The following is a 26,789-nucleotide window of genomic DNA, read 5'->3' as shown; positions in this document are numbered from 1 at the left end:
TCGGTTCTTGAACTTTTCAACTTCAACAAACTGTTTGAAGTCGAATGTGATGCCTCATATGTCGGAATTGGGAGAGTTTTGTCTCAAGAAGGTAGGCCGGTAGCCTTCTATAGTGAGAAACTTAGCGAAGCACGCAAGAAGTGGTCTACATATGAGATCGAATTATACGCAATGGTCCAAGCACTGCGGCATTGGCGACATTATTTGATTCAAAGGGAATTCATACTTTACACGGACCATCAAGCTCTCAAATTCATTAATAGTTAAGCTAACAGTAACCGTGTGCATGCTAGATGGATCTCGTTTTTGCAGGAATTCACGTTCGTACTAAAACATAAGTCAGGGCAACAAAACAAAATAGCTGATGCACTGAGTTACCGTATAACTTTGTTAGTCACTATGAGCAATGAGGTTGTCGAGTTCGAGCACCTCAAAGACATATATGCCGATGACGACGACTTCAAGGACGCATGGGTTAGATGCCAAGAAGGTCACCCCGGTGACTTATATATGCAAGACAGGTTCCTTTTCAAGGAAAATTGATTGTGCATCCCAAACAGTTCGTTAAGGGAACCGATAATCCAAGAGCTACATGGAGATGGCCTTAGTGGATACCTTGGGTGAGACAAGACGCAAACTCTTGTAGAAGAACGATATTACTGGCCACAATTGGTACGTGATGTGAGAAAGGTAATCCAACGTTGTTATATTTATCAAATCTCTAAGGGGCAATCTCGTAATACGGGCCTCTACACCCCGTTACCCATGCCTGACGGCCCTTGAGAGGATTTATCCATGGACTTCGTGCTTGGTCTCCCACAAACACAACTCGGCATTGATTCAGTGTTTGTAGTAGTAGATCATTTCTCTAAGATGGCGCACTTTATTCCATGCAAGAAGACTCTCGATGCAACTCACATGGCGAATTTATTTTTCAGAGAAATTGTGCAGCTACACGGGGTTCCCAAGACTATTACTTCTGACCGTGACACGAAGTTCATAAGCTACTTTTGACGAACTTTATGGACTCAATTCGATACACGATTTCAGTTCAGCAGCGCCTACCACCCACAGACTAACGGTCAAACTGAGGTTGTGAATCGTACGTTGGGAAACCTCCTTCGATGTATTTCAAGAGAAAAACCGAAGCAGTGAGATTTGACCTTGTCTCAAGCGGAGTTTGCATTTAACAACATGGTGAACCGCTCGACAAGAAAATCCCCGTTCCAGGTTATTTATAGACGAGTACCTCGCCACACACTAGACTTAGTCCCTCTGCCCAAGCTCCTAGGCATGAACATTGCAGCACAACATATGGCTGACAAGATCATAGGCATTCATGCGAAGGTACAAACCAAGGTACATGCCTCGAATGAAAAGTACAAGGAGCAAGCGGACAAGCATCGGCGACAAAAAGTGTTCGAGGTGGGTGACCAAGTAATGGTCCATCTGCACAAAGAACGATTTCCAACCGAAACGTACAACAAGTTGAAGAATAAAAAGATTGGATCAGTACCAATCATCCAAAAGATCAATGACAACGCTTATGTTGTTGATCTTCCAGATAACATAACAATCTCACGGACTTTCAACGTCGCAAACCTGACCAAGTATCATGAACCAGTGCAGGATGAGAACTCGAGGACGAGTTCTTTTGAAGTGGAGGGGACTTATGTAGAGCGGGTTGCGGACAGTTTCATGGCCAAGATAGATCAGAAAAGGTCCAGTCGACGACAGAAGTGATCTGGACCATCGGACCTTAGATCGGGCATATCTCGCAATCCGGAATAAGTTATCTGACATCAAATATATGATTTTGGGGTAGAACGAGCTACTTTAGCCAACCAACCCCACTACGCCGGGTTATGCAGCCCGGAATTTTGAAAAACCCCTTGATCGACGATCGTTTCCCTATTTTAATTTCGTTATTACTATAAATGGTAAGTTTTATTTTGATTATAACTCTTCATCCGTCAGGCTTTAGGAGTTACACCCAACGTGAAAAGAGCTTAGAATAATTAGGAGAACGGTTTGGTGAAGTGTTGAGGGTCAAATATTGCATATTAGACCCTAGTTATTGCCTAGATTTACGAACATGATACCGTTTAATGGCCTATTTTAATCGTGTTTGTGTTGCAAGGTGAATTTAAGAGCTTGGACTGAAAAAGGGTGCTAAATGCATGGATTTGACGCTCCAGAATCACCAAGGCAAGGGATGGATCCCAGGGGAGCAAGATCAATGGATTTACATGCCAGAGATCCGAGAAAATCGAGAAACTGAAGCTCAAGTGGCCCGAAATTGGTCCGGAATGCAAGATCACAGGGTTCCCACCATCTGTTTAGTTCGAAACTCTATATCTGGCCTGAGGAACCCAAATTAACCGTATACGCCGAATTTAAGTCATTAGATCCTTGTGGAAGTGACCCAACGGACAGATCAGCCCATAAAACTCTGATTTAGGGCCCACCTGATATATGGATATGCCTCAATCTTAGGCTCAACTCATTAAATGAGCTGAAAAAATGGATGGATGGAGTAGATTTCTTGAGTACATCATGATGGACCCCACACGTACACTGCGTGTATATAGGGTACACATGCATTGGACGATTACTGGTCCAAGATCCGGTCAACCATTGCGCTGACTCGTTCCTTTCTAAAAACCAAAACGGAAATTCTGTTTTCCGCCAGAGAAACGGACGTGCGTCCGCTGAACCACGAAGTGGGCCTACACCGTCCATTATATGGACAATCGGGTCCGTCCATTATGCTTGGGAGGAAAAATCGATCGTACACCAGGTGTTTTCTGGGACCCATGCATGTATATACACACGGATGCAATTTCAAACGTATACGGACGGTGGCTTTAAAGATTTCGTGGGCCACGTCAATACAGATCCAAAACCAACCATCTCTGAATAGTTTTTTGTTCCGATTCTAATAGACGGCGTGGATTTCCAATTAAAATTCAATCATGGGTCCACCGACCATCACAGCGTGAATGCGCAGGCTCTGTTTCGCAAACAGAGCCTACGGATGAATCTCGTGGGCCACCTCCGTGCTTCAGCGGTCCGATTCGGACCGTCCATCAGAGTCCTACAGGCCCACTGAACAAGACCTAGGTGGACAATTTCCAAGAAGCAGCGAGCATTCGGTTTTCAACCGTTCAAACGGAAGATGGATGGTACAAGAAAAACTCCGTGGACCACACCGAATCTGAACGGAATCACATCATTCCCGACAGAAATTTCGAGAGTAATCGGGTGGACGGCGTAGATTTCTCGAAAGAAAAATGAAGTGGGTCCCACCACGCATCAGCGCAACTGCCGTGTGTGAGGTTACGCATGACCATAAAGTTCGAAATTTCCAAACAGTGGTGGCCCTCCATCTCTGATCAGTCGGTCAATCTGAACCATTCATATGGTGTCCGGTCACCTCTTAGCCCTAGCTAAGAAGTTTAGCTTGACATGGTGAAGCCAAATAGGACACTTACTTTTTTTGGCCGAAAACCTTGCACACTAGTAGACATCATGACCGTCTATAAATAGTAAGTTTACTATTTATAGTAAGTCATGGATTCTAGGAGTTTTAGTTGTAGTTTGATTCTGAATTCTTTCCCATTGCTTGGTACCCCTATTTAAAGGGTTGTAAACTCTTTTTTATTGATTCGTTAATCAATTTCGAATTTATTAGAATTTATTTTTATTTTCTGCTTTCTTTCCTCGTGGATTCAAAAAGTCTCTGTGAGGAGTCCAGAGAAGTTTCGTGGATTCGGAATAGTTATCCTCTTGAGGAAGATGGTGCTCGACCTCACGTCCTTCCCCGCGTCACTTTGCAAAAAATAAAACCATGGCAAAAAGCTACCATCAATTTGCTGTTTAGAGAAAATTATAGGGATGGAGAGAACCTATAGCAAAAACCCTAGTTTTCTCACATTGGAGGCACTCAAAATGAAACGAAACAAAAAATTCAAGATCATAACTCTATTTAACCCTAACATAATTATCTACAAAACCACCCTTTTAAGAGGGAAATGTCAAAAATGCCCCTCCAATGATACACTAACACTTGACATTGTTAGCATGTGAAACAAAAATATGAATCATATGGGCTCATAATTATTTTGGTGTCACAATTTCCGAGACAGCAATTCCGCGTTCAACCAAACAATGGTGAGAAATAATAATGACCCATTTATAGCCATTTACAGCGTAGTTATGAAAATCAAACAAGCCCTGGTGCATTTCAAAGTTTTTTTTCGCCTTCCTTAATATGGCTTGTTGGCACCATGGAAAGCATGGGAAAAGAGATGAAGCATCCTTTTCTCTTTTTGTTTTTCAAAAATATGTTCCTAAAACAATTAGAGAAATGTTTATAAATTCTAACATTTGTTGGATTAGCTCATGCCTGGAACATGCGGATAACTTGAAAATATTAGTGGCAACAAGATAAGTTTAGGCTCAGGCTTGACCCAACACTTAAGACCTAAGGCTGAGTTTGAAAAAAAATTAGGTTGGGCTGGCCCAACCCCACCCCACCCGAAAGTTTGATAAAATTCCAATTTACTACTTGAATGCTCCAAATTTATCCATTGATCAAGTCTTCCACATATGCACCGAGAAATAGGAGTGGTGTTTCACACAGATAAAGACTTCACAGATGATGGATAGTTTCGTGGGAAATGGTGTTTCCCTTGCTTTACACCAATCCAAATCCAAATAGCTGAGAGACGAATTCGCAAAAACTGTGAATTATTTGCCTTGCCTTGCCGCGCAATTCAAACGTAGCTTCATAATTTTAGAAAGGTAAGATTTATTAATACTCAGACAACTTATGACACTTGATACACAAGCGTGGCATACATTAACTCAAATTAAACCAACTAAATTACAGAACACACTGAGCTGAGTTCCAATCCTAGAATCAGATTGATTGAGCAGTTCTAACGTCTGATTCGTGGAAATGGGCATAACCATGGCTAATGCCCAGAGGGAGTTACTTTTAATTCTATTTTCAATGTTTTACAAGGATTACAGTTTAAATAATAATAATAATAATAATAATAAATTTTAAAAAAAAACCTTCATTTATTTGATAAATGTATCAAAACAGAATGCCTATCCATGGGATGGCGAACACATGGGCATAACTATGGCCAATGCTGCTCATGTCTGTATGGGTCTCAGGTGGGCCACGAGTGCTGAGTTCGGCCCGATCTTGCATGGCCCAATTTCTAATTAGTGAGAAGACTTTCGATATGAAGCCCAAGAAAAATAATTAATGAGCCTCTCCCAGGCTGAGGGAGGGGCTCGATGGAATTTTAGCAAAACCTCAGGTCAAAATACGGCCAGGCCTATCCCATGTGCCTATATTACACGCCCAAGTCCAGCCCATGTGAAGACAGGAACCGAAACCCAAAAGCCAACCCAGCCTGTTTTGGAACGATCAGCTAGATAGTAATAGTAGCGGATTCAGTAAATAAGGATACTTGCTACAGTCATGGCTGACTGCTTGGGCTGTAAATGGGCCATTCCTGGCCCAAGAAAAATCAGATTTTGAACGGGCCTGTAATATCCAAGCCTAAACTAATCAATGTACGGCCTGAGGAGCAAACTAGAAACACAAGCTCTCTATAAAACGTGTTGTGCCTGACCTTGAGATTCCACCTAAGGTGGTGGCATAGAGTGATACTTGAACAAGGCACAGGAAAGTGTAAAGACGTTTATAGCTACCATCGCTACATCGATTTGTAATCCATAGAAAGAATTAACAAAGATTTCTTCACATACTCGCCTGTTTATGCATCCATGTTAACTTCATCACTTGAAATTTTACCTTCCATGCAAGTTTTGGCAACGGGAATTATGTGACGACGAACCATTTTATTTCATTTGATAGACGAACTGGTTTGGTTCTTTTCACACTTACACTTGCATGTTAAGAGTTATTCATTTCAGTGTATATATTCCCTTGCAAAATAGCCTAAATAAATTCCTTACAAAGAGTAGTCCTTTAAAGAGAGTTCCATCATAGGAGGGGAGGGAACTTGTGTCAGAAATTGGGCGGACCAAGACATGCAGGCTATTCATCAATTAGGGTACAATGAACATTGACATGGACCAAAAATGAAGTAGGTCAAACTTATGGCCACTCATCAAGTGTGGTACATTGCTAACCTGTCACGAACCAAAATATGATATTGGTCTGCTAAGCAATCAGCTCAAACTTGCAGCTCTGGTAAGATTGAAAAATAAATATAATCGCACGATCCATATCCAACCTGCATGTGCGGCTCAAATGATGAGTTTGCTACTGTGATCTTCGACGCATGGCATGTTCACAATACACCTACCTAACAAATGGCCTGAATCTCTGATATGCACTGTAAGTACAGATTGTTCCACCCCTCACATAAAAGTGATTTTTTTTTTTCCCATTAATTGGTTTTATATATATATATATATATATATATATATATATATATATATATATATATATATATATATATATATATATTCCCTAGTCAACCATATCTGATAGGAAAATAGAATTGCAAGCAACACCAAATAGTCTCAAGAATATCTTTCAGAAACATCTCCCAGAATCTCACCCAGCAATCATCTGTTTACAAGAAGGCAACTAGATCTATAATCAGTTAATCACTACAACTACAGGTATGTATATACGATTAGTGAATCAAGAACGTCCACATGCTGGGCACCATGGATGGAAAATGGTAGAGAGACCACACTGATTACCAATGGTGAAAAAAACACACTAAATGACCTAGGTTGAGTAAACCACACGGAGCAGGCTTTCCAACCTGTCTGATCTGAAGGGTGAATATAAAATCCCATTACCAGCGAATGCTAAGAATGATAAATTCCATGAACGGCCATGTGGTTTTACAATGTGATGAGCCAGGGCCCACAGGACACAGGATAGTCAGGACTCACCAAGCCAAAAGGCATGGTAACACAACAATTTCTTTTTACCAGTTACTTTTCCATCCCAAATTTATCTACAGGGGTTTGACATTCTAACAATCAAATTACAAGTAGGACATAGAGATATATAACATTAGAAATGAATAAGAACAGGTAAAAGGATCATGTACAATGACTGAGAGAACCTAGTTCTGCTAAGACAGCAGGCACCTCTCCACATATGGCCACACGTGCATGGGAAGTCCAAGCAGTTCGCCAGATGGCACCACCATGTAGATGATCTGGCCACCAGTCAGATTGTCCACTCATTTAGCAGGCCACACATGTACAAGGAATGAGGAACGTTGGCAATTCATCTGCGTTCGTCATTTTCATACTAGTGGAGTTGATCAACTGATTTTGGGGCCAGGCCATCTACACAATAGGGCCCACCTGATGCACAGGTTGGACAGTCAGCACATTTGGCCACAGCATTATCAAGAGAACCAAAGCCCATGAATCCTTGTTTCTCCAAACTCCTCTACAATTTCTATGTATAAAGAGGGAAGAAGGATGTACGGGAGGGTTCAGACTCCAGTAACCACCTCTTTAGTGACCAAGCCCGGATTCTCCAAATTCCCCTCATGGCTCCATGCATGTGGCGACATAGTCAGAAGCGGCCACCAGTGGTGGAGTCGCTGCCTCCTTGACCTTCGCACGACCCACTTTGTGTGTTGCCGTAGCACGCCATTGACAGCCTTCAAGTAGTTGCTCGAGTCATGGTCCCTAAGGATTGTGCCTTCAGAACCATAGGCCGTCGGATCACTTAGGGTATCCAATGGGTGTGGAGAATTTAGGAAGGCCCTCAATGCACTTGCAATTCCAGCTGGGGAACTGCCTTGAGCATTGTCCAAGGCATAGAGACCACTCCCAGAAGGGAGTAAAGGGTGAGGGGGAGATGACTTCTCATCAGGTTGGAGAATGTATAGCTGACCCATTGGAGAATACAACAGTTTCTGCACACCCACAGCTAAAATGAATGAGAAAAAACATACCAATTGGAGAATTCAACAGTTTCTGCACAGCCATATAGCTAAAATGAATAAGAAAAAGATGTCAAAAGCCACATGCAGTCTAGATAGGAATTATGAGATCCGGAACCACGGAAATGCATAGCTGTGTTCAAAGGTTTTTTATTTGTACAATATGCATAGCGTGTTTATAGGTTTTTGGTTTGTACAAGTGTGTTGGTGATTAGGCAATCCAGACCATTGATATTATGGACTGATCCTCGGATGGAACATGTTACTGAAAATTTCCCAGATTGGGAGGTCCTAGCCACCCAATGGTTGGTTGTTGCTTGGTTGAATGTGTACCATTGTTACAATCCTTTCGTTAATCTCAATCATCTATTTTCAGGCCACCAATCAATGGGTTGGGTTTATTCCGTTGGGGCGATGTTTAGGGCATGGTCCATGGGTGTTTATATAAGTGGGACTTATGTTCGGTGATCCAGGCAACTGATACAATCCACCCTGCAATGGATGGGAGATGGCTATTCCTAACCACCCAGTCATCACTGCTATATTCCTGTTAATCTTAATTGTCTATTTGTAGGCCACCAGTAGACTGATAAGGGTTTGTCCATTGGGGAAAATGGTCCATAGTCAGTGTAGCCATCTTAACTGCCATTTTAGCAATGTTCTGGATAACAGAACCATGAGCCCTACCTCTACAAACTAAGAACCAGAGGATACTACGCATATCCCTGGCTCAAGGATCATATAATTCCTCTGCAATCCCAGCAGAGTCGCTAACACTTAGATTATCCTTGTCTTTATCACTTCTAGATGAAAAATATGAGCATTTTATAAGAAAACCACTGTAATAAAAGGCTCTGCTCACATTGTTGTTGAGGCAAGGATGCGACCGGAAGGCAGCATTTAGGCGTTTGAGTACTTGCGCTACATGGTTAGGGTAATTGCAAGAGAATGCTCTGGGGACAATGTCCCTGTGCATCATCACAGAGTAGAAATAGCTCTCATCCAATCCAAGATCATCAAGGATATGACGACCACCACAGAACACGAACGGAGATCCAAAGGTGACAACAGGCAGTAGAGCGGAGGGCTTGACCACACCCCTCGCAACGAGCATCAAGTGGACCAGAAGGGAAAGGCTACCACCAAGAGAATGACCAGTGAACCGGAGCCTCGCCCTCTCACCATACAGATTCAAATGATTGAGAATTTCTGGCATGAATTGCTCAAATATCCCCTTGGCAGCTTCATAGATCCCCCTGTGAACTAGCACTTCTGTTCCCTACATAGACCAAAATGTTGCAAATAGTCATTCTTTCTTTTCCCAGTGATATTTTCACATAACACTTGGGAGGCAACAAACATATTAATCCAATTTTAAAAAAAGGAAACAACAAAATAAATAATATTAATAACAATAACCTTTATGTATGTTATTGTATGTATGGTCTGGGGTCTTATCATTTGCTTGCGATGATGGGATTTCCATCCTAACCAGCATGACCACCTCTAATTTGGCTGGAGTTGACACTGGCACTCATAAGCATAGCTCGACTAGAGCAATTTCTCATTTAAAAGTCAAGAGATATGCTGGTGAATTTTATTGATTCTCCTCCAAGGTATGGAATGTAGAAAATGTGCTCACCTCAAATTTGGTGGGTTCGAAGAAGAGGTTTGCTTGCCATGATGCTAAGGAGTCCGATCCCTGCAATTCACATTTTAAATTCATACGTGAAGATCTGAGAATGTGATATCATATCACCAAAGCATATTGAAGACACCTCAATGCACATTGCAATGTGATGTATGGTGCACATTGCAATGTGATGCACGGTGGACATTGCACATTGCTAATCTGAGCCATGGTAACAAGTGACAATGAAATAGAGGTTAGTATTGTTCAAGCAATCTGATGTTAGGAAAGTAACTTAGCACCAGAGGGTTCCACAATTTGGTGGGCTTAAATTGAGTTAATATATGCCACGTGTACAGTTTATGAGTGCCTACGTATGAAGCACCATACACTCTCTGGGTATCACAGTCCTTTCATTTCTTTTCTTTTCTTTTCTTTTTCTTTTTAAACTTGTTTACTGGAGCACTGTGACAGCCATGAGCATGCGCTCTAATTGTACACATCATACATGCCAACTGAAGTTAAACTGTCCAAATAGTGAGACCCAAGCTATATATAGGTGGCAACCCAAAAACCAAAGTGACAGAACAACGGAGGTAGATTAGGTAGTGAGGCCCTCACTACCCTCTGCGGTGGTGTGGTGATGTGGTGAGATTTGATTGGTGGGCCGTATGCTGTCAGAGATGGGCTGACGGACGCAGATTAGGTGGTGAGGAGCTCACCACACAACAGTAGTGTGGGGACACGGCAAGATTTGATTGGTAGGGCCATACACTATCAGAGGTGGGGCCGGGACCTTTTAAAGGTTTTTTGGCCATGTGCATACTCAGCATCTCTGCATCATACGGCCCCACTAATCAAATCTACCCACGTAGCTACACCACCGCTGAGAGTGTTGAGAGACTCACTACCTAATCCACGTCATGGGTCAAGTATGTACTGGCTGAAAAGCCTTGAAAAAGGCCCAGGCCCATCTCTAATAGTGGCCCCACTAATCAAATCTCACAACGTCACCACGCCACTACTAACGGTGGTGAGAGCCTCACTACCTAATCTGTGTCCCAAACAACCCTAATCTCTTATTTGTTTATTGAATTAGGACTGTTGATATTTTAAGTCAGACGTCCACCAATTGGCCGGCTAGGATATCAATTGAGCGTAATTTTCAGTTTACAACCTATAGAAGTTGGGACGTGCAACTTGGACAATTTAATGAGTTTCTGAATGCATAAGTATGAACCATGGATGCAGATTTCTTGCCAAAGCTTTTCACACGAAGTTCCTACACTGGAAACCTAGGTGGGGCCCACCATGATGTTTGTGAGAAATCCACCCCATCCATCCATTTTTTGAGATCATTTTACGACATGGGGCCAAAAATGAGCCGGATCCAATACTCAAGTGGGCTGAAAACATGAAGATTGAACGTCCATAATTGATATATTCGTGGGGCTACAGAAGTTTTGAATCAGGCTAATATTTGTGTTTTCAATTCATCTTAGTAGGAATGACGTTATGAATGGTATGGATGGAATGAAAACATCACTGTCGACCTCAGGGAGGTTTCAATGATATGAATTTCCCTACCCACCTTTTCCTTTAGTGTGCCCCACTTGAGTCTTGGATCCTTCTCATTTTTTGTCTCAAGGCCTAAAGTGAGCTCACAAAACGGATGGACGGGGTAGATTTCTCACAAACATCACGATGGGGCCCACCTAGGTTTCCAACTCAGGAACTTCCGGGGAGAGCCTTTCGCAGGAAATCCGCATCCCCTGGATTTGGAATCCTCTTATCGTGTTTGGCAGCCGGAATTTAGAATCCCCTCTAATCCAGAGGTAGCTATGCATAGTATATTTACGGGGGTTAGAATTTAATTATTAAATTAATTTAATATCTCTAATTAGTGTATGTATGTAATGTTTGACACCATCCTTGTAACAAGCCCATTGAAATATATATTTTACCTAAAAATAATGAGATTCCAAGTCTCAGATGGGCCACAAGCACAAGCACAAGATCACATTCGAGAGACTAACCAACGATTTTTAACCACTGATTTACATGGATAATGTTTGGACAGCGTAGATTATCGTATTAAAGTAATTATAGTGATGCGATTGCTAATCTAATTGTTTTGGGACCGTAAAAGCTTGGATTACATCTAAAATCCTTCCAAGAGTGGCATGTGTAACATGTGTGTCACTAGACTATTAATCTATTTTAACACATGCCCCCCGCCCCCCCCCCCCCCCCCCCCAAAATCCATGGTGCCAAACGACCCCTTGGGATCGTTTTCAGAAGGGGAAGGGCATTCGTGTAATATGTTGAAAACCAGTGGGCAATGAGTTACCTGGATAACGAAGAAACGGGTGTACGTGCTGGGATCGTCACACATAAACCACTCGCACGGCGAAGAATGCAGCGACCGGAGGTCCCTCGCCGCCTCCAGCTTCGCAGTCTCCTCAGCCGCCACGACGGCAGTCATCGTCGTCGCCGCCACGTAGGCAGCCACCTCGGACTTGTAGACCCTCGCTGGGGAGCTCCCGCCCTCCTCCCGGGCCCCACGTGCGTCCACGTCAGCATCCTCGCCCTTCTCATCGTCCTCGGCCTCCTGGTGGGCCTTGGAGTGGGACCCCGCCAAAGAAAGGAGGCCCTTGGCACGTGAGTGGACGTAGGAGGCGGCGGACGCAGCTATTTCGTACGCGACAGACGGACGGATGGCGCGCTTCTGCTCGGAACCCACCTCGTTTTCAGAAGCAGATTTGATGATAGGAGTGTCGGGTACGTGAGTAGAGTCCTGATCAAGCTTCGCCTTTATAGCCGCGGCCTCGGCCTTCTTCTCTAGCGAAGAGGTGATGAAACGCAGGCCGTAGTACTTCCTCAGATCTTCCGCCTTGCGGAAAAGAAAGCGCTTGGTTAGTCATCTTTATTTACAGAAATGCCATTTTTCCTTCCTTTTTAAAAAAACCTTTCGTTCTCAAGTCTCAACACGTGCCTTTACCACTTACACGTGCGAATCCCATAACGCGCACATGCTCATCAAATTTGATGGCTAGGATCTTTTGCATATTCAGCCTCCACGGCCGTGTGGAGAATAAAGATGGCAATGGGCCAGGTTTGGCCTGGCCCGAGTCACAGTGCCCAAGCCCGCCTCCTCTATGAAAATGCTTGGTTAAGCTACTTGCCCGCCCAGCCCCAAATTAATAAAATTCGATTATCTTCTTGAATGTCCAGAATCCATCCGTTGATCAAGTCGATCCCATATGCATACAGAAATAGATACTTAAAAGGACGAAACCAACAGACTGCATTCAGGATTCCTGGTTACGTAATCAAGGATTGGAATGACGAATTTGTAGAATGTAACTCATGTACATGTGAAGGTGGGCCGGCCTGCGTAGAGCTAAAATGACATGAATCCAAGACCGGCCCAAAAATTGCACAGGCCATGCATGCCATCCCGCCCAAGCCTAGTCCAAAGCTGGGTTGGGCTTGTTGGCATGGTGAATCAGGCCTTAGTGGAGTACGTGCATCGGGTTTGCTAGCCCAAGGTCTACGTCTATCTGCACACCTTTACCCGCAGCTCTGAGTTCCAACTAGTTTCATACTGGAGTGACCCCCTTGATGAATGGAGATCTGCCTAAATCGACCATGGGCCTCCCAAATTGAAAGATATCCAGATACATACATGCATGTAGACCACTTGAGGATGGACTTGGGCTGAGCTTAGAGGCTCACCAGTGGAGCAGGGCTGAGCTTTCAGGCTGAGACAGCTTATCCGGCTTGGAGTGGACTCGAGTCTACCTAGAGACCCTACATTCAGACCAGTTCATGTATTTAATGTTACACCGCTTGCAAATTCGCAGGTAGGCCGAGGTCTGATCTGGGCTTGGGAATGCCAAAGGCCAGTCTATTTATTGATACTGAACTGTTATTCCGCCCCTGGGCTATGGACCAGATCTTGACCCACTTTGCTTTGGCCCAGAAGGCCCAGAAATTATGCTGAGAAACAGATTTATCACTATGCTTAAAATAAGTAAACCACCATCTAAATTTTGGAATCCAACTCCAACAAATCATTGGAAATGATAAACAATGACAAAAACTTTGATACTCTAGAAGAGCAGGATAGATGATACACAGGCACTTGAAATTCCATTCGTGGCATATGGATGATTCAAAATGAAGTAAATTATGCACTTCAGTGTAGTTTAGATATAACATTTATCAAAGACTTGCTTATTTTATCATCTAACTATTGGATCAACGTGATATAACGGACGATTCAAGAGAAAAATATCCCCTATTTAAACAAACAAGAGTCCTCAAATCAGAGGTTAGGATAACTTCAAAGGACCATGTCTCAACCAGAGTGGGTCCACGATCTGATCAGGTTCAATTTGAGTCGATCTAGTAGGTACTGTTTGAGTGAATATGTGTGGCAAGTATGTCATGTCCCATTTGAGTGCCTGATATCAAGCGCGAGGCTCTTCCTGAGCATCGAATAACTCACTCTTAAGTCATTTTCGTTTTTTTTTTTAATGATTCACACACGCAGTTTTCTTGTTCTTTTTGTTTTTTGTTTTTTTAATTCCTTATTACTGGTCAACCTAGAAATCTTCGCCTTGGATTAGACTTTAGAGCTTTTAAACCTACACGAATAAAATATTGAAATAGGATGTCTGCCCAATGTCCGTGGGCCGGTATGCGTGCAAGATTATGAAACGAGCCAACAGTGGACAACCCCAGCCTGAAATTCAGATCAGTCTGTTCATCAAATGGGACATGTAGACTGCTGATCATTTTGATTCTTGTCGCCCACAAGATCAATGGAGCAGTCTATTTCTGGGGGCTAGGGAATGTTGATGGCTAGAGATGACTGATCTACTGTCCTCACCCAACAATCAGGCGGGTCCAGTAATTAGGTGGGCTGCGGCTTATGTAACAGATATGTGGCTGATACATAATTGGTCAGAGGATGCGGATTAGGTATGGACGCGATTTGGCTAGTGACGCTGCCACCAGCCAGGTGGCTAGTGGTCGGTGCTGTGTGGACCCATGATGTATGTGTTTTATCCACCCCGTCAACCCATTTTGAAAGAAAATTTTAGGGCTTGATCCCCAAAAAATAAGGTGGATCTAAATATCAGTGGACCACACCATGGGAAAAAAGTAGTGATTGAATGTCCACCATTAAAAATCTCATATGGCCCATTGTAATGGTTATTTGACATCTAACCTGTTGATTAGGTAATATGGACTTGGACGAAGGGATATATATATATATATATATATATATATATATATATATATATATATATATATATTCAAAACTTTTGTGGCCCAGTAAGTTTTTAATGTTTTCAATCAATCCAAAACTTTTATGGACCCAATTAGTTTTTAATGTTTTCAATCAACCCGGTGCGGCTCACTTGAGATTTTGATCAACCTCATTTTTGGGATCATACCATAAAATGATCTGGTAGAATGGGTGGACGGCATGGATGAAACACGTACATCACCACGGTGGGGCCCACAGAGCACCGACCACTAGCCAATGGCTAGTGGTCAGTAGCCAATCCGTTTCCATTGGGTATTGCCCTTGCCTGTACTCGTGTCAGTACAGTTACAATGTGGTGGCCGCCGCTGCCGTCTGGTTAAATCCCGAATGGACAAGAGGCAGTACCCAACCCGTGTCCTTGGTGTGAGTTTTCCAACCCGTGCACCTGCAACATTACTTCTGGACCAGGACATAGTTTGGGTACGTCACTCGCCTGTACCCAATTCGGTATATTTTGAAGTTGTTCAATAGGCCAAAATCGGGCGCGGATTCGGTACTGCTCCCACCAGGCTTCATGGAGCCCACCGTGATGTATGTGTTTTATTCACGCCGTCAATCCATTTTGACCAATTATTTTAGGGCATTAACCTAGAAAGGAGGCAGATCGAACACTTGAGTGGACCACACAACATGAAGCGGCGGTGGCAACGACGGCCACTGTTGAAACCTTCGTACGCCCTACCGTGATGTTTATTTGTCATCCAACCTGTCCATAACACCAAACGGATCTGGAAATAATAAATATCAGCTTGATCCAAAACCTTCGAGGCACCAACGAGATTTTCAACCATAGGCAGAGGAGGTCCACTTAGGCTTAGATATGCCTCCTTTTTTTTTAGCCCATTCCCTAAAATAATCCGTCAAAACGTACGGATGGCATGGATAAAACACATGCATCCATGTAAGTCCCACGGAACCCCTTCCAGGGCCGTCCGTCGCTAGCCCGGACCTGGCGGTATGCGGTAAATCCCCAGCAGACGGACGCGGACTGGGTACTATCCCGCCTGTCCCTCGCTCTGAATAGGCTAGGCCTCCGAGAGGTCGACCGTGATGTGTAGGTTTATCCAGACTGTCCATCCATTTTTCACGTCAGCAAGGCCCAAGTAGACCACACCACAAAAAGCAGGGTGATAATGATGTCCACCGTTGAAACGGTACTAAGGCCCACCGTGACGTTTGTTTTCCTTCCAACCTGTTTATAAGCTCACATGGCCCGGACGAAGCACACAAATATCAGCTTGATACAAAACTTCTACGGCTCGCAAGAAGCTTTTAATGGTGGTTGTTTAATCCCCACTGTGTGGTCCCCTTGAGCCCTGTACATGTCTTATATTTTGGATAATAGATTAAAATGATATGTAAAAATGAATGTACGGTATGGATATACTCGTACATCACGGTGGGCCCCTTAGAGCCCCAGCCTGTTCCGTGATTGGTACAGGAGAAGGTAGTACCCATTCCGCGTCCAGTGCAGACTTAAACCCTGAGTACACTATGCGTACCCTCGGGTCGTATGAAAATAAAAATACATAAAATTTAAAAATATAAAAAATATAAAAAAAATTTCAGAAGCCAAAAATTAAGCTCGTTTTATAATTTACTATAGGATTGGTGGACATTTATTGGACGGTTAAAAATGAAAAATACCCGATGGTCCTATTGCCACAAAAAGATCAGATGTGAGATGCACAATTAGCTGGCTTAACATACATGTCACGTGTAAAATTTATGAATGCCTGCGTATCAAGCGTTATACGCAGCCTGAGTATCATATAACTCTAACGAGATATGTTCCAGTGCTCTCAGAGCCCATAAGTCATAATGCTCCTAGTTGCATCGGTTTACTTGGATAATCGATTCGATTGATCTGAACTGTCCATTAATTCCAGACACATTCCAGAGGGTCATACAAAAATCTCAATAATCAGACGATCACTGCATTTTCTATTTTGCCTCATTTTCGGTAGCCATCCTTTTTTTTAAACCAATGGATGTTATGGTTACAATCTCCTATCAAAAGCGATTCTTTATATAGCAAGCAATCCACGAAAGGACGGATCAAATTGTCGATTTGGGAAGTGGATTGGCTGGTGTACCACACATCAGCTATATAGCTGGTGTAGATACGTGCCGTGCGAAGACGAGCGCCGACGCTCCTCGAGCTCCGAGTGGTACGAACAGTTCAAATGAGATCAAAGTTATATGAGCCCCCACAATGCTGTATTTATTATATCCATACCGTTCATCCATTTTTATATGTTATTTTAGAGCATTAGAAAAAAAAAAATCATATCCAATGCTCAAATGTAATACACCAAAAATAGCAGTGAGGATAATGATTTTCACTGTTAAAAATTTCTCAGGGCCTTGCATAAAGTTTACTTTCCATACAATACGTTAATAAGGCCAAAAAGGTCAAAAATACATGGATAAGGAGGATAAACAAATTTCATATTGTTACTGTAACTTCTATGACCCCTAAAAGGGTTTCAACGGTAGATAATCAATCCCTCACTTCTTTTTGCAGTGTGGTCCACTTAATATTTATATGTCTTATTTTTTGGCTAAAGCATTAAAACGAGCTCACCAAATGGGTGGACGGTTTGGCTATAACAAATAGCTAATGATGAGACCACAGTACTTGCTAACGTCAATACATAGCTATATAGCTGATGTGTGGTACACCAGCCAATTCGCTTCCGTCGGTTTGATCTACTTTTGTGTAAATTATCTTGACCGTCGACATTAGAGACCATTGATCTAGACGGTTCATATTTGTCAGATCAGTGTGATTTTTGCATGATAGCACATTAAATGTGCGACGAACGCAATGAACAGTCTAGATCAATGGAATTGACCGTCTACGTAGTTCTATGAGAGCATTGGAGCATCTCTGAAATATAATATTTTCCGAAAAGAGTGGTAGTACGGTACCTTGAGCTCGGGAATCACGTAAGCCATGTTGCATAGGAAAGCCAGCTTAGAGAAGAGCTTCGTCTCCGACCACGGGACTCGAACCAGGAACCTCGAAAAAGACTCACTATCGAGCGCCATCTCTTCCTCCTCTTCTTCAACCTCCGAATCGTACCCTACACTGCAGTAATCCTCATCTCCTTCTCCTTCTTCTCCTTCGTTCTCTTTCTGTCTACTCCTCCACCGGCTCCTCAGCTCCAGAAGCCTCTCGACCCAGTTCGCTCTCTTCTCCATCTCCTGCTCTCCTCCCTCGGTCTCTTCCTCCGAGTCCACCAGCCTCATCTCCTTGCTGTAATCCGACTCGAAGAGGAAAGACCGTAGCGAGCTCGGGAGAATCGAGCCGGAGATCTGGAACGGGAAGATCCCGACCGATCGGTTGTTCTTGAGCTTCGGCTCGGTCGAGACGGCTCGGACCGGCTTAAGAGAGCAGCGGAGCTGAGGGTCGGATTGGGATCTCCGTATCCCGGCCCGGTCGTAGAGTTCCTTGCTGGAATGGGATCGGCGCAGGCCGTTGTGTTCTCGGACAAGGTCCTTCCCCGCGGCGACCGAAGGGCTTGAAATGGCTACTGAGGTGCACGCCATTGGTGCGCACGATAGCAAAGCGATCGTTTTCTCTTCCCCTTTTTACAGAGGGAGGGCCTGAAAACCGCACGTTACCGAATGGGGTTAGTTGAGCGAAATCTCTCTCTTCTTCTCCCTATGTTTCTTTCATTCTCTTTTTCTTGAAACAGAGTGACTCAGCGTAATCGACCTCTAAAAAAAGTACGTATGGAATGAAATGACCCAACTAATGAACAAAACAACGAAGATGCCACGCGTGGCCATAAAGCTTAGCATAATGACCAAAATGCCCACGTATGTAACTCTTGCTTCCATCGCCGCATTTCAGGGGTATATTGGTCATTGAACGATACATAAAGAGCACGTGCCGAGCACGTGGTCACAATACCCCTTTCGGTCTCATGGGACTCGCATTTGAATGACCAAAATACCCAGGCAGACACAGGCAGGGGACGCTTCCAGTTTGAATATTTGTAGAGGTAGTTTAGTCACTTTCTAAACTTAGCCGGAAATGATACAGTAGGCCATGGTCTACCCAGCGGCTCACACATGCAACAATCTGAACCCTCCAAATTGTGGGCCCGGTTGTCGGTGGATCATATCCCTAAATTCATACTGGCTGAACGATCTAAACCATCTGATAGATACCAATAGGGTAGTTACGTTAGTGCGGACTTGGAGCAATGCAACATCGTCAATGGGCACGGCAATTTGGATGGTCTGGGTTCCTTAACGACAACTTAGAAAATGTTGGTGAACTATCACGATATCTTCTGTGGTAGATTTTTCTCACCCATCTTGATGAACCCCTTTGCACCCAATGCAAATCAAGACGTGTGCCCAACGTGACCTCTGGTTAATCAGATCAGGCACATCATATACACCGTGGGCCCATCTGGAATGTACGTGTTGATTTACCAGACACCAGGCCGGTCTGGAATGTACGTGTTGACTTACCAGACATCAGGAAGGTTTGAATCCTCATGGGCGTAAAGCACCAAGGTCTGTGGGGCCCACTATGTTTTATATGCAAAATCCACTCCGTCTATCAGGTTTTATCCTCGATTTTATGCCATAATAGTAAATAACCACAACTCAGATGGTCAAAACCACATGTAATAATGAGGTTGAGATGCCAACCATAGGCTTGTCCGTGGGACACCATGTTGTATATCTTTCATCAAAACCGTTAATCAGGTGTGAAGCACCAGGATGAAAAAAATATGAGAAAACAGGCCTGAAAAAATCTCAGGTCGGCCACATCATGTGAACTTAGCAGTTTTTGGTCAATTTTACAGCGTTGTCATTGGTGTGGCCCTATGAGTTGCGGATTATCTTCTGTACGTACGGTCCAAATAATCTTTATCATCTGATTTAAGGAGTGGATTTTAGATATACAACATGGTGGACCCCACAGAGCTCGAGTGTTTTACGCGCTGCATAAAACACGTGTTGTCCGCGCTTGTGAAGCGAGAAAGGAGGATCCTCTCCTCGCGGTAGGTTTTCCGTAGTTTCCGGAAGGAAGTGGGGGCATTATGGTAAAATCTACGTAAGAGGGTTGCGTCTCCGGAAGGGACGAAAGGAACAAAGATGGATCGGCTTTGTGACGTTTGTCGTGTACCTGAAAACAAGCTCCGTTGCTGTTCATCTCGATGAGCTCTCGATCTCTCCAAACGGGGATATCTCCCTCACATGAGGATCTCCGCCCTCAGAACCTATCATCCAAACGCACCACAAGAAACAGGAAAAGTAAAACCAAGAAGGAAAATCCCGCCTCGTGGCTTTAGCTGTCTTAGGATTTCACGTTTTCCAAAACCCACTTCGTTGGAACACAAGCCTCATCGACTTATAAAACTCTAAAAACTAGACGAATATCATATTATATTCTTCGTGATGACAGAGGAAAGGGAAATAGAGCTGTTTATGGCGGTTTTATCGCTGTAGCAGAACTCTGAAATTTCCTTTCTTGGTGAATACGTGGAAGGAGATTCTGAGTTTTAGGTATATTAATGAATAATGATACGGTTTTAATGTTGTTTGGAGTGAGCGCAATTTGCGTGACCAGCGACTCACGCCATCTCGCATGTTTCGTTGATTGGGCCTACACGTCTGAATGTACGGAGGATAGAAACTGTCCATTTTGTGGTCGGTGTTGTCGATGATCGATGGAGTCAGATCAGAAACGACGCCGATTCATGATCCTGACCAACCAATTGGCAGGATTAGTAATCCAAAATGCAAGACTCGTGAGTTTTGTATCATGATCCATTGCTGATGGAGCCACAGACATGCCAATGCCATTCAGATCGATGCGGGGCACGCAACGGAACATGCTCAGCTGCCATGAGTTGCTAGCACGTGACCGGTTCCGAAAGATTACTTGTCAGGATGGGAGCTTTCGTTAGATCGCGGTTGGATCTTATGAGGCTGAAATTTTTCTAAATTTTTAAAGACTTACTGAACGGGTAGGATTAAATCACAGCACGGACTCGCATGTAAAGTGGGTCATGTCATGTATTTGACTTGAATCTAAAATCAGGACAAACGATGATTAAGTGGGCCACAAAAATTTTGAAAGATCTTGTGAAACCATTCTTACTAAAGACAAATTGGCAGATCTGAGTTAAGGGCCAGCGCAATTATTGAAAGTCGGAGGACTTCAATCCCACCAACGTCACACAGATGGAAGCGGATTGCATACTGAGTAACACATTACGCTAAGCGTACCGAGTAACCTAGTGGGGTTCACCCTTATTTACATATTTTATCTAATCTGTCTATCCATTTTAACGGATAAGTTGAGGGCTTCAGCCCAGAAACGATGATTAAGTGGGCCACATAAATTTTAAAAGATTTTGTGAAACCATTCTTACTAAAGATAAATTGGTAGATTTGGGTTAAGGGCCAGCGCAATTATTGAAAGTCGGAGGACTTCAATCCCACCAACGTCACACAGATGGAAGCGGACTGCATATTGAGTAACACAGTACGCTAAGCGTACCGAGTAACCTAGTGGGGTTTACCCTTATTTACATATTTTATCTACTCTATTTATCCATTTTAATAGATAAGTTGAGGGCTTCAGCCCAGAAACAATGATTAAGTGGGCCACAAAAATTTTGAAAGATCTCGTGAAACCATTCTTACTAAAGACAAATTGGCAAATCTGAGTTAAGGGCCAGCGCAATTATTGAAAGTCGGAGGACTTCAATCCCACCAACGTCACACGGAAGCGGACTGCGTACTGAGTAACATAGTACGCTAAGCGTACCGAGTAACGTAGTGAGGTCCACCCTTATTTACATATTTTATCTACTCTGTCTATTCATTTTAACAGATAAGTTGAGGGCTTCAGCCCAGAAATGAAGTATTTCCAAATCTAAGTGGACCCCACCAGGGAAACAGTATGAATTGAAATTGGGCGCGGATTAGATACTGACAAGGTCAGTAGCCAAATTGTGACTAAGTGACGTCACCAAGTTCTATGGACCCCACCATGATGCATGTGTTGTATCCATACCGTCCAGCCATCTGTAGAGATCGTTTTATGTCATAAGAAAAAGAATTAGATAGATCTAAAGTTCAAGTGTACCCACCACAGAAAACCGTCAGATCAATTACACCCACTGTTGAAACATTAATAGCGCCTAACATGATATATTTTTTAGATCCAACCTATTCATAAGTCAACGTGATATATGAAATGAAAACAAAAATATAAGCTTGATCAGAAACTTCTGTGACCCCTGAGAAGTTTTGAACGGTGGATGTTATTGTCCCCATTGTTTTCTACGGAGGGTGCACTTGAACTTTAGATCCATGTCATTATTTTTCTCATGCCATAAAATAATCTCTTTAAATGGATGGACAGTATGGATACAACACATGCATCATGGTGGGGTCCACAGAGCTTGGTGACGTCACTTCAGTAGCCGTTTGACTACTGACCTTGTCAGTACCTAATCTGCGCCCATTGAAATTATACCATTGAAAATTTCCCGGGGTCACAAAAGTTTTGGACCAGTTATTTGTGTTTTCCCTCTCTCATGAAGAGGTTGCATGACATATAAACATCACTGTGGGCCTAACAAGGTTTCAACGGTGGAAGTCGTGTTTCCTACGTGGTGTAATCCAGTTGAGCTCTGAGGATACTTAAATTTTAGACTCAACTAAAATGAGCTGGAAAAACGGATGGACGGCGTGGAAGCGGATCGGCTTGTGTACCACAGACCAGCTATATAGCTACCGTAGGTACCTGTTGTGCAAAGACTAGCACTGACGCTCCTCGAGCGCCGTGTTGTACGAACGGTTGAAAGGAGAGCAAAGTTACATGGCTACAGTGATGTATTTATTATATCTCCACCTTTAGTCTATTTTTAGAGATCATTTTATATTATTATCTAAAAAATAAATAATCTGTACCACGCTACGAGTAGCATTAGAGATAATTATTTTATCCGTTAAACAATTCATAGGGCCATTATAGCGTTTATTTTCCATCCAATCTGTTCATGAGGCCAATAAGACCTGAATTAAAATGAAAAATAAATTTTATATTGATCCAAAACTTCCGTGACCTAAAAAAGCTTTTAATGGTAGACGTTCAATCTCCCACTGCTTTTTGTAAGTGTGGTCTACTTGATAGTTAGATCTGTCTTACTTTTAGTCTAAAGCCTTAAGACGATCTCAAAAAATAGATGGACGGCTTGGATATAATACGTACCACATGATCAGACCCACATAACTTGCTGAGGGCAATACAGCAGCTATACAGGTGGTGTGATGTACACCAGCGAATCCGCATCCGGACGGGATGAATAGCCACATACATTCACAATAGGCTCAACTGAGTTTACTCAGTACGCGTACTAAGTAACTCAGTGCTCAATCCGATCTCGACACAGATATCGCAATGGGCTCCACATAGCATTTTGATGAATGGGCTCCCTGCAGGTGAAAATTACGCCTCCCTGGACTTGGGGCCAACCTGATGAACAGCAGCGTCCCGCATGTGTACAAAAGTCAAGCATAAAAGTCAAAACCAACAAATACAGGGGCATTTTGGTCTGTTGCCTTCGACGTGAAAAACTAAGAGGTTCCTGCTGCATCTACTCGCGAGTATCACTAGAATCCTAATCGCATGCACATGCAGGGAGATATATAGATTATATTATGTACAAATACCATTCCTCCATATAAATTACTTTATATTCCTTGGACGAACTGCTCATCGGGTGGGCCACACGTGCACGAAAAGATGGCTAGTGAAATAAATCTTACCAACTGTCCATGTTCATTTCATAAGTGTAGCCCACCCAATCAAAGCACGTGGTTGATTTTTTTTCGGCGACGAACTGCTCATCGGGTGGGCCACACGTGCACGAAAAGATGGCTAGTGAAATAAATCTTACCAACTGTCCATGTTCATTTCATAAGTGTAGCCCACCCAATCAAAGCACGTGGTTGATTTTTTTTCGGCCAGGTTATATTCACACCGGGCCCACCTAATGAACATTTTGCTTCTTGCACACGTATGATTCTCTAGCAAGTTCTATTACGACTAGGATTTTGGTCCAACATGATGAACTTCGATTCTCTCACTCTCTCCCCTGGCATGTGGCAACCCACTGCACACATAGGGACAGAAAATCCGTACCGTCCATCTATTTTTAGAGATCTTTTTATGGCGTGAGATAAGGCAGATAAAAATATGTAGTGGACCCCACCATAGAAAACAGATGAGCCAGGGACGTCCACCGTTGAAACCTTCCTAACGTCCATAATGATGTTTATTTGAAATCCAACCTGTTCATGAGTTAACAAAGACATTAAATAGAGGAAAAACAAATATTAGCTTGACCTAAATCTCTTTTGTGGCCCTTAGAAGTTTATAATGGTGGGCGTTACTCTCTCTACTATTTACTGTGATGGGGTCCACTCAACCGTTGGATCTTACTCATTCTTTGGCTCATGACCTAAAATGATCTCTAAAAATGGATGGACAGTACAGATACAACACATACATCATGGTGGACCCCACAGAACTTGGTGACGTCACTTCAGTAGCCCGTCTCGCTACTCAACCTGTCAGTAGCTAATCCGCGTCCTGTGCGGAAAGGGTAAGTGAATTTTTGTATAGATCGAGGGGTATTTATGTCTCAATAATAAGATATCAACGTAACAGAAGGGAGGGAGCTGACTCCGATGTTAATTCAGCACCATTTAGAAAATGGTGGTGGCCCATCCTCCTCTCACGTGGCCCATCGGGGTATGTTCTCGGTTATGCTCCAACAGCAAAGATTGGCACCATTTGAATTTCCGTAGGCTTATGCCATATATGAAGAGCCCACACCCTACGTTAAATGGTGGTAACCTAACAAAGGATGCTTTTCCGGGCAAGTACTTAAAAATCGGAGACACTTGAGGAAGGTAGAGAAGGGAGATGGCGGACGCGGTTTGGCTAGTGACGCTGCCACCGGCCTGGTGGCTAGTGGTCGGTGCTATGTGGACCCCACTATGATATATTTGTTTTATCCACGCCGTCCATCCATTTTGAAAGATAATTTTAGTGGGCGAACCCAAAAATGTGGTAGATCTAAATCTCAGGTGGACCACACCACGGGAAAACAGTATCTATTGACTGTCCACCATTAAAAACCTCCTAGGGTCCACTGTAATGGTCATTTGCCATCTAACCTGTTGATTAGGTCATACAGACTTGGATGAAAGGAAAAAATATATATCAGCTTGATCCAAAACTTTCGTGGCCCCCAAGAAGTTTTTAATGGTGGCCGTTCAATCAAAACACTGTGCGGTCCACTTGAGATTTGGATAAACCTCATTTTTGGGTTCATCCATAAAATGATCTGGAAGAATGGGTGGACGGCATGGATGGAACAACCACATCATGGTGGGTCCCACAGAGCACCGACCAGCCATTGGCTATGGCAGGGTGAGTAGCCGAACCGTTTCCGGAGATGGCACGAATGCATGATAGAGCTGTCATTCACATGTATGATGACCAGTCCTTTCAAAGCCCACGTGGCAAGGTAAATTGTGGATCCAGACCGCCCTTCTACGGGATCCTACCCCAGATGGCCTATTTTCAGAAGTTCCGCCGAGAAGCACGGTGCTGAGGTTTTTTATGCGTGGCAGCAAATAGAGTTAACGGTCACAATTTAGATTGGGAAGTTGGGAGAAGCGGATGGCTAGGATTCTCCAATCGATGTGGTTTTTTGTTCATGGACCATCTGGGGCACAACCTACTAGGTGGTAGGATCTGATCCATTATCTTCCCTTCCACGTGGACGGTGGAAGGAAGCTATGTTTATCATTAACATGAAGGAACGGGGACTGCAATCTCTCGAGTGATCTCGGCTCACGCACGGAAAAGATGCACATGTCTATCATATCTGAGCCTCTCAGGAGGCGATCCCAACTGCTCGGATTCCAGATCTGAAAAGAAGATCCGCCTGATCGTCAGGTGGTCCACACTTCTACGTCGAATTCGGACCGTTCCTCAATTTCTCCACACGTGTGGCTCCTACGGACCTGATTTTTGAGTCATGGGATATCCACAGGGTGGATCGCCTCATGAGCGGCTCTGATGTCGCACGCATTAGCCTTGTGCGAGGCGAGTGCACTTGGCATTCATCAGGAAGGATGTCTTCTTCCCCTCGCAATCTCAGATTCTCAGGCGAAAAGAGGAAACGCTGAGTCGGGAGAAACGAACTTTCTTCAAAAAATACCTGAAACTCACGAAATCTCTTCTACGAGCAGATCAATGGACGAAGATCTCCTCCTTTATGCCGCAGATACCTTCAAAAAGTAGAAAAGAAGAAAACATCCCGACCGTCAGATCTCACAATTCGAGACGGGAATCGCTCCTGCAAGAATGCGATTTCACTGCTGCAAAATGCTGGAAACAAACGGCATTCCACTGCGGCTATTGTTTCTTACCAAATCAGGCAATTTTTTTCTCCTTCTCTCTGCCGTAGTATCTCTCTCTGGTTTTTTATTTTGCTTTTGCGACTGAAACCTCACTCCTTTGTATATTGAAGAACACCTGAGAAGGACAGAAGGGTGAGAGAATCTCAGCATGTGTCGATACTTTGAAGGGGAAGAGCTGCCACATTTAAAACTAAGCGAATGGACTAAAATGCCCTTTTGTACTCAAATATATTTCTTTATTGTTTCCTCTCTAGCAGAGTCACATGATACTCTGGCAGAGCGTGATGGCTCATCAGTATGCATTCTGAAATTGCACACGTGTCATGCGTTTTACAACAACTTAACCGTACAAATCGTGGTATCT

The 26,789-nt window shown here is 43.4% G+C and overlaps 1 protein-coding gene across 4 annotated transcripts; it reads right to left on the bottom strand.

Annotated features, from left to right (window-relative positions):
* Nucleotides 1-6,884: 6,884 nt before the first annotated feature.
* LOC131241249 (phospholipase A1 PLIP1, chloroplastic) lies at nucleotides 6,885-26,267 on the bottom strand. Of its 4 annotated transcripts, XM_058239998.1 has the most exons (7): nucleotides 26,224-26,266; nucleotides 20,097-20,190; nucleotides 17,876-18,553; nucleotides 11,951-12,493; nucleotides 9,613-9,672; nucleotides 8,833-9,249; nucleotides 6,885-7,943 (listed from the first exon to the last, which is right to left on the bottom strand). In XM_058239998.1, the coding sequence occupies exons 3-7, from the start codon at nucleotides 18,494-18,496 to the stop codon at nucleotides 7,515-7,517; spliced, it is 2,070 nt and encodes a 689-aa protein (XP_058095981.1). In that variant the 5' UTR covers nucleotides 18,497-18,553; nucleotides 20,097-20,190; nucleotides 26,224-26,266; the 3' UTR covers nucleotides 6,885-7,514. The 4 variants fall into 4 exon arrangements, with proteins under 4 accessions (XP_058095981.1, XP_058095982.1, XP_058095983.1 ...); XM_058239999.1 differs by lacking the exon at nucleotides 20,097-20,190 and having other exon boundaries at nucleotides 26,224-26,267; XM_058240000.1 differs by lacking the exons at nucleotides 20,097-20,190; nucleotides 26,224-26,266 and having other exon boundaries at nucleotides 6,885-7,380; nucleotides 7,533-7,943; nucleotides 17,876-18,657.
* Nucleotides 26,268-26,789: the final 522 nt, after the last annotated feature.

The sequence above is a fragment of the Magnolia sinica genome, chromosome 3 (genome assembly GCF_029962835.1).
Source record: "Magnolia sinica isolate HGM2019 chromosome 3, MsV1, whole genome shotgun sequence".
In the NCBI taxonomy this organism is placed as follows: domain Eukaryota; kingdom Viridiplantae; phylum Streptophyta; class Magnoliopsida; order Magnoliales; family Magnoliaceae; genus Magnolia; species Magnolia sinica.
This window is presented reverse-complemented; position numbering and strand designations above follow the sequence as displayed.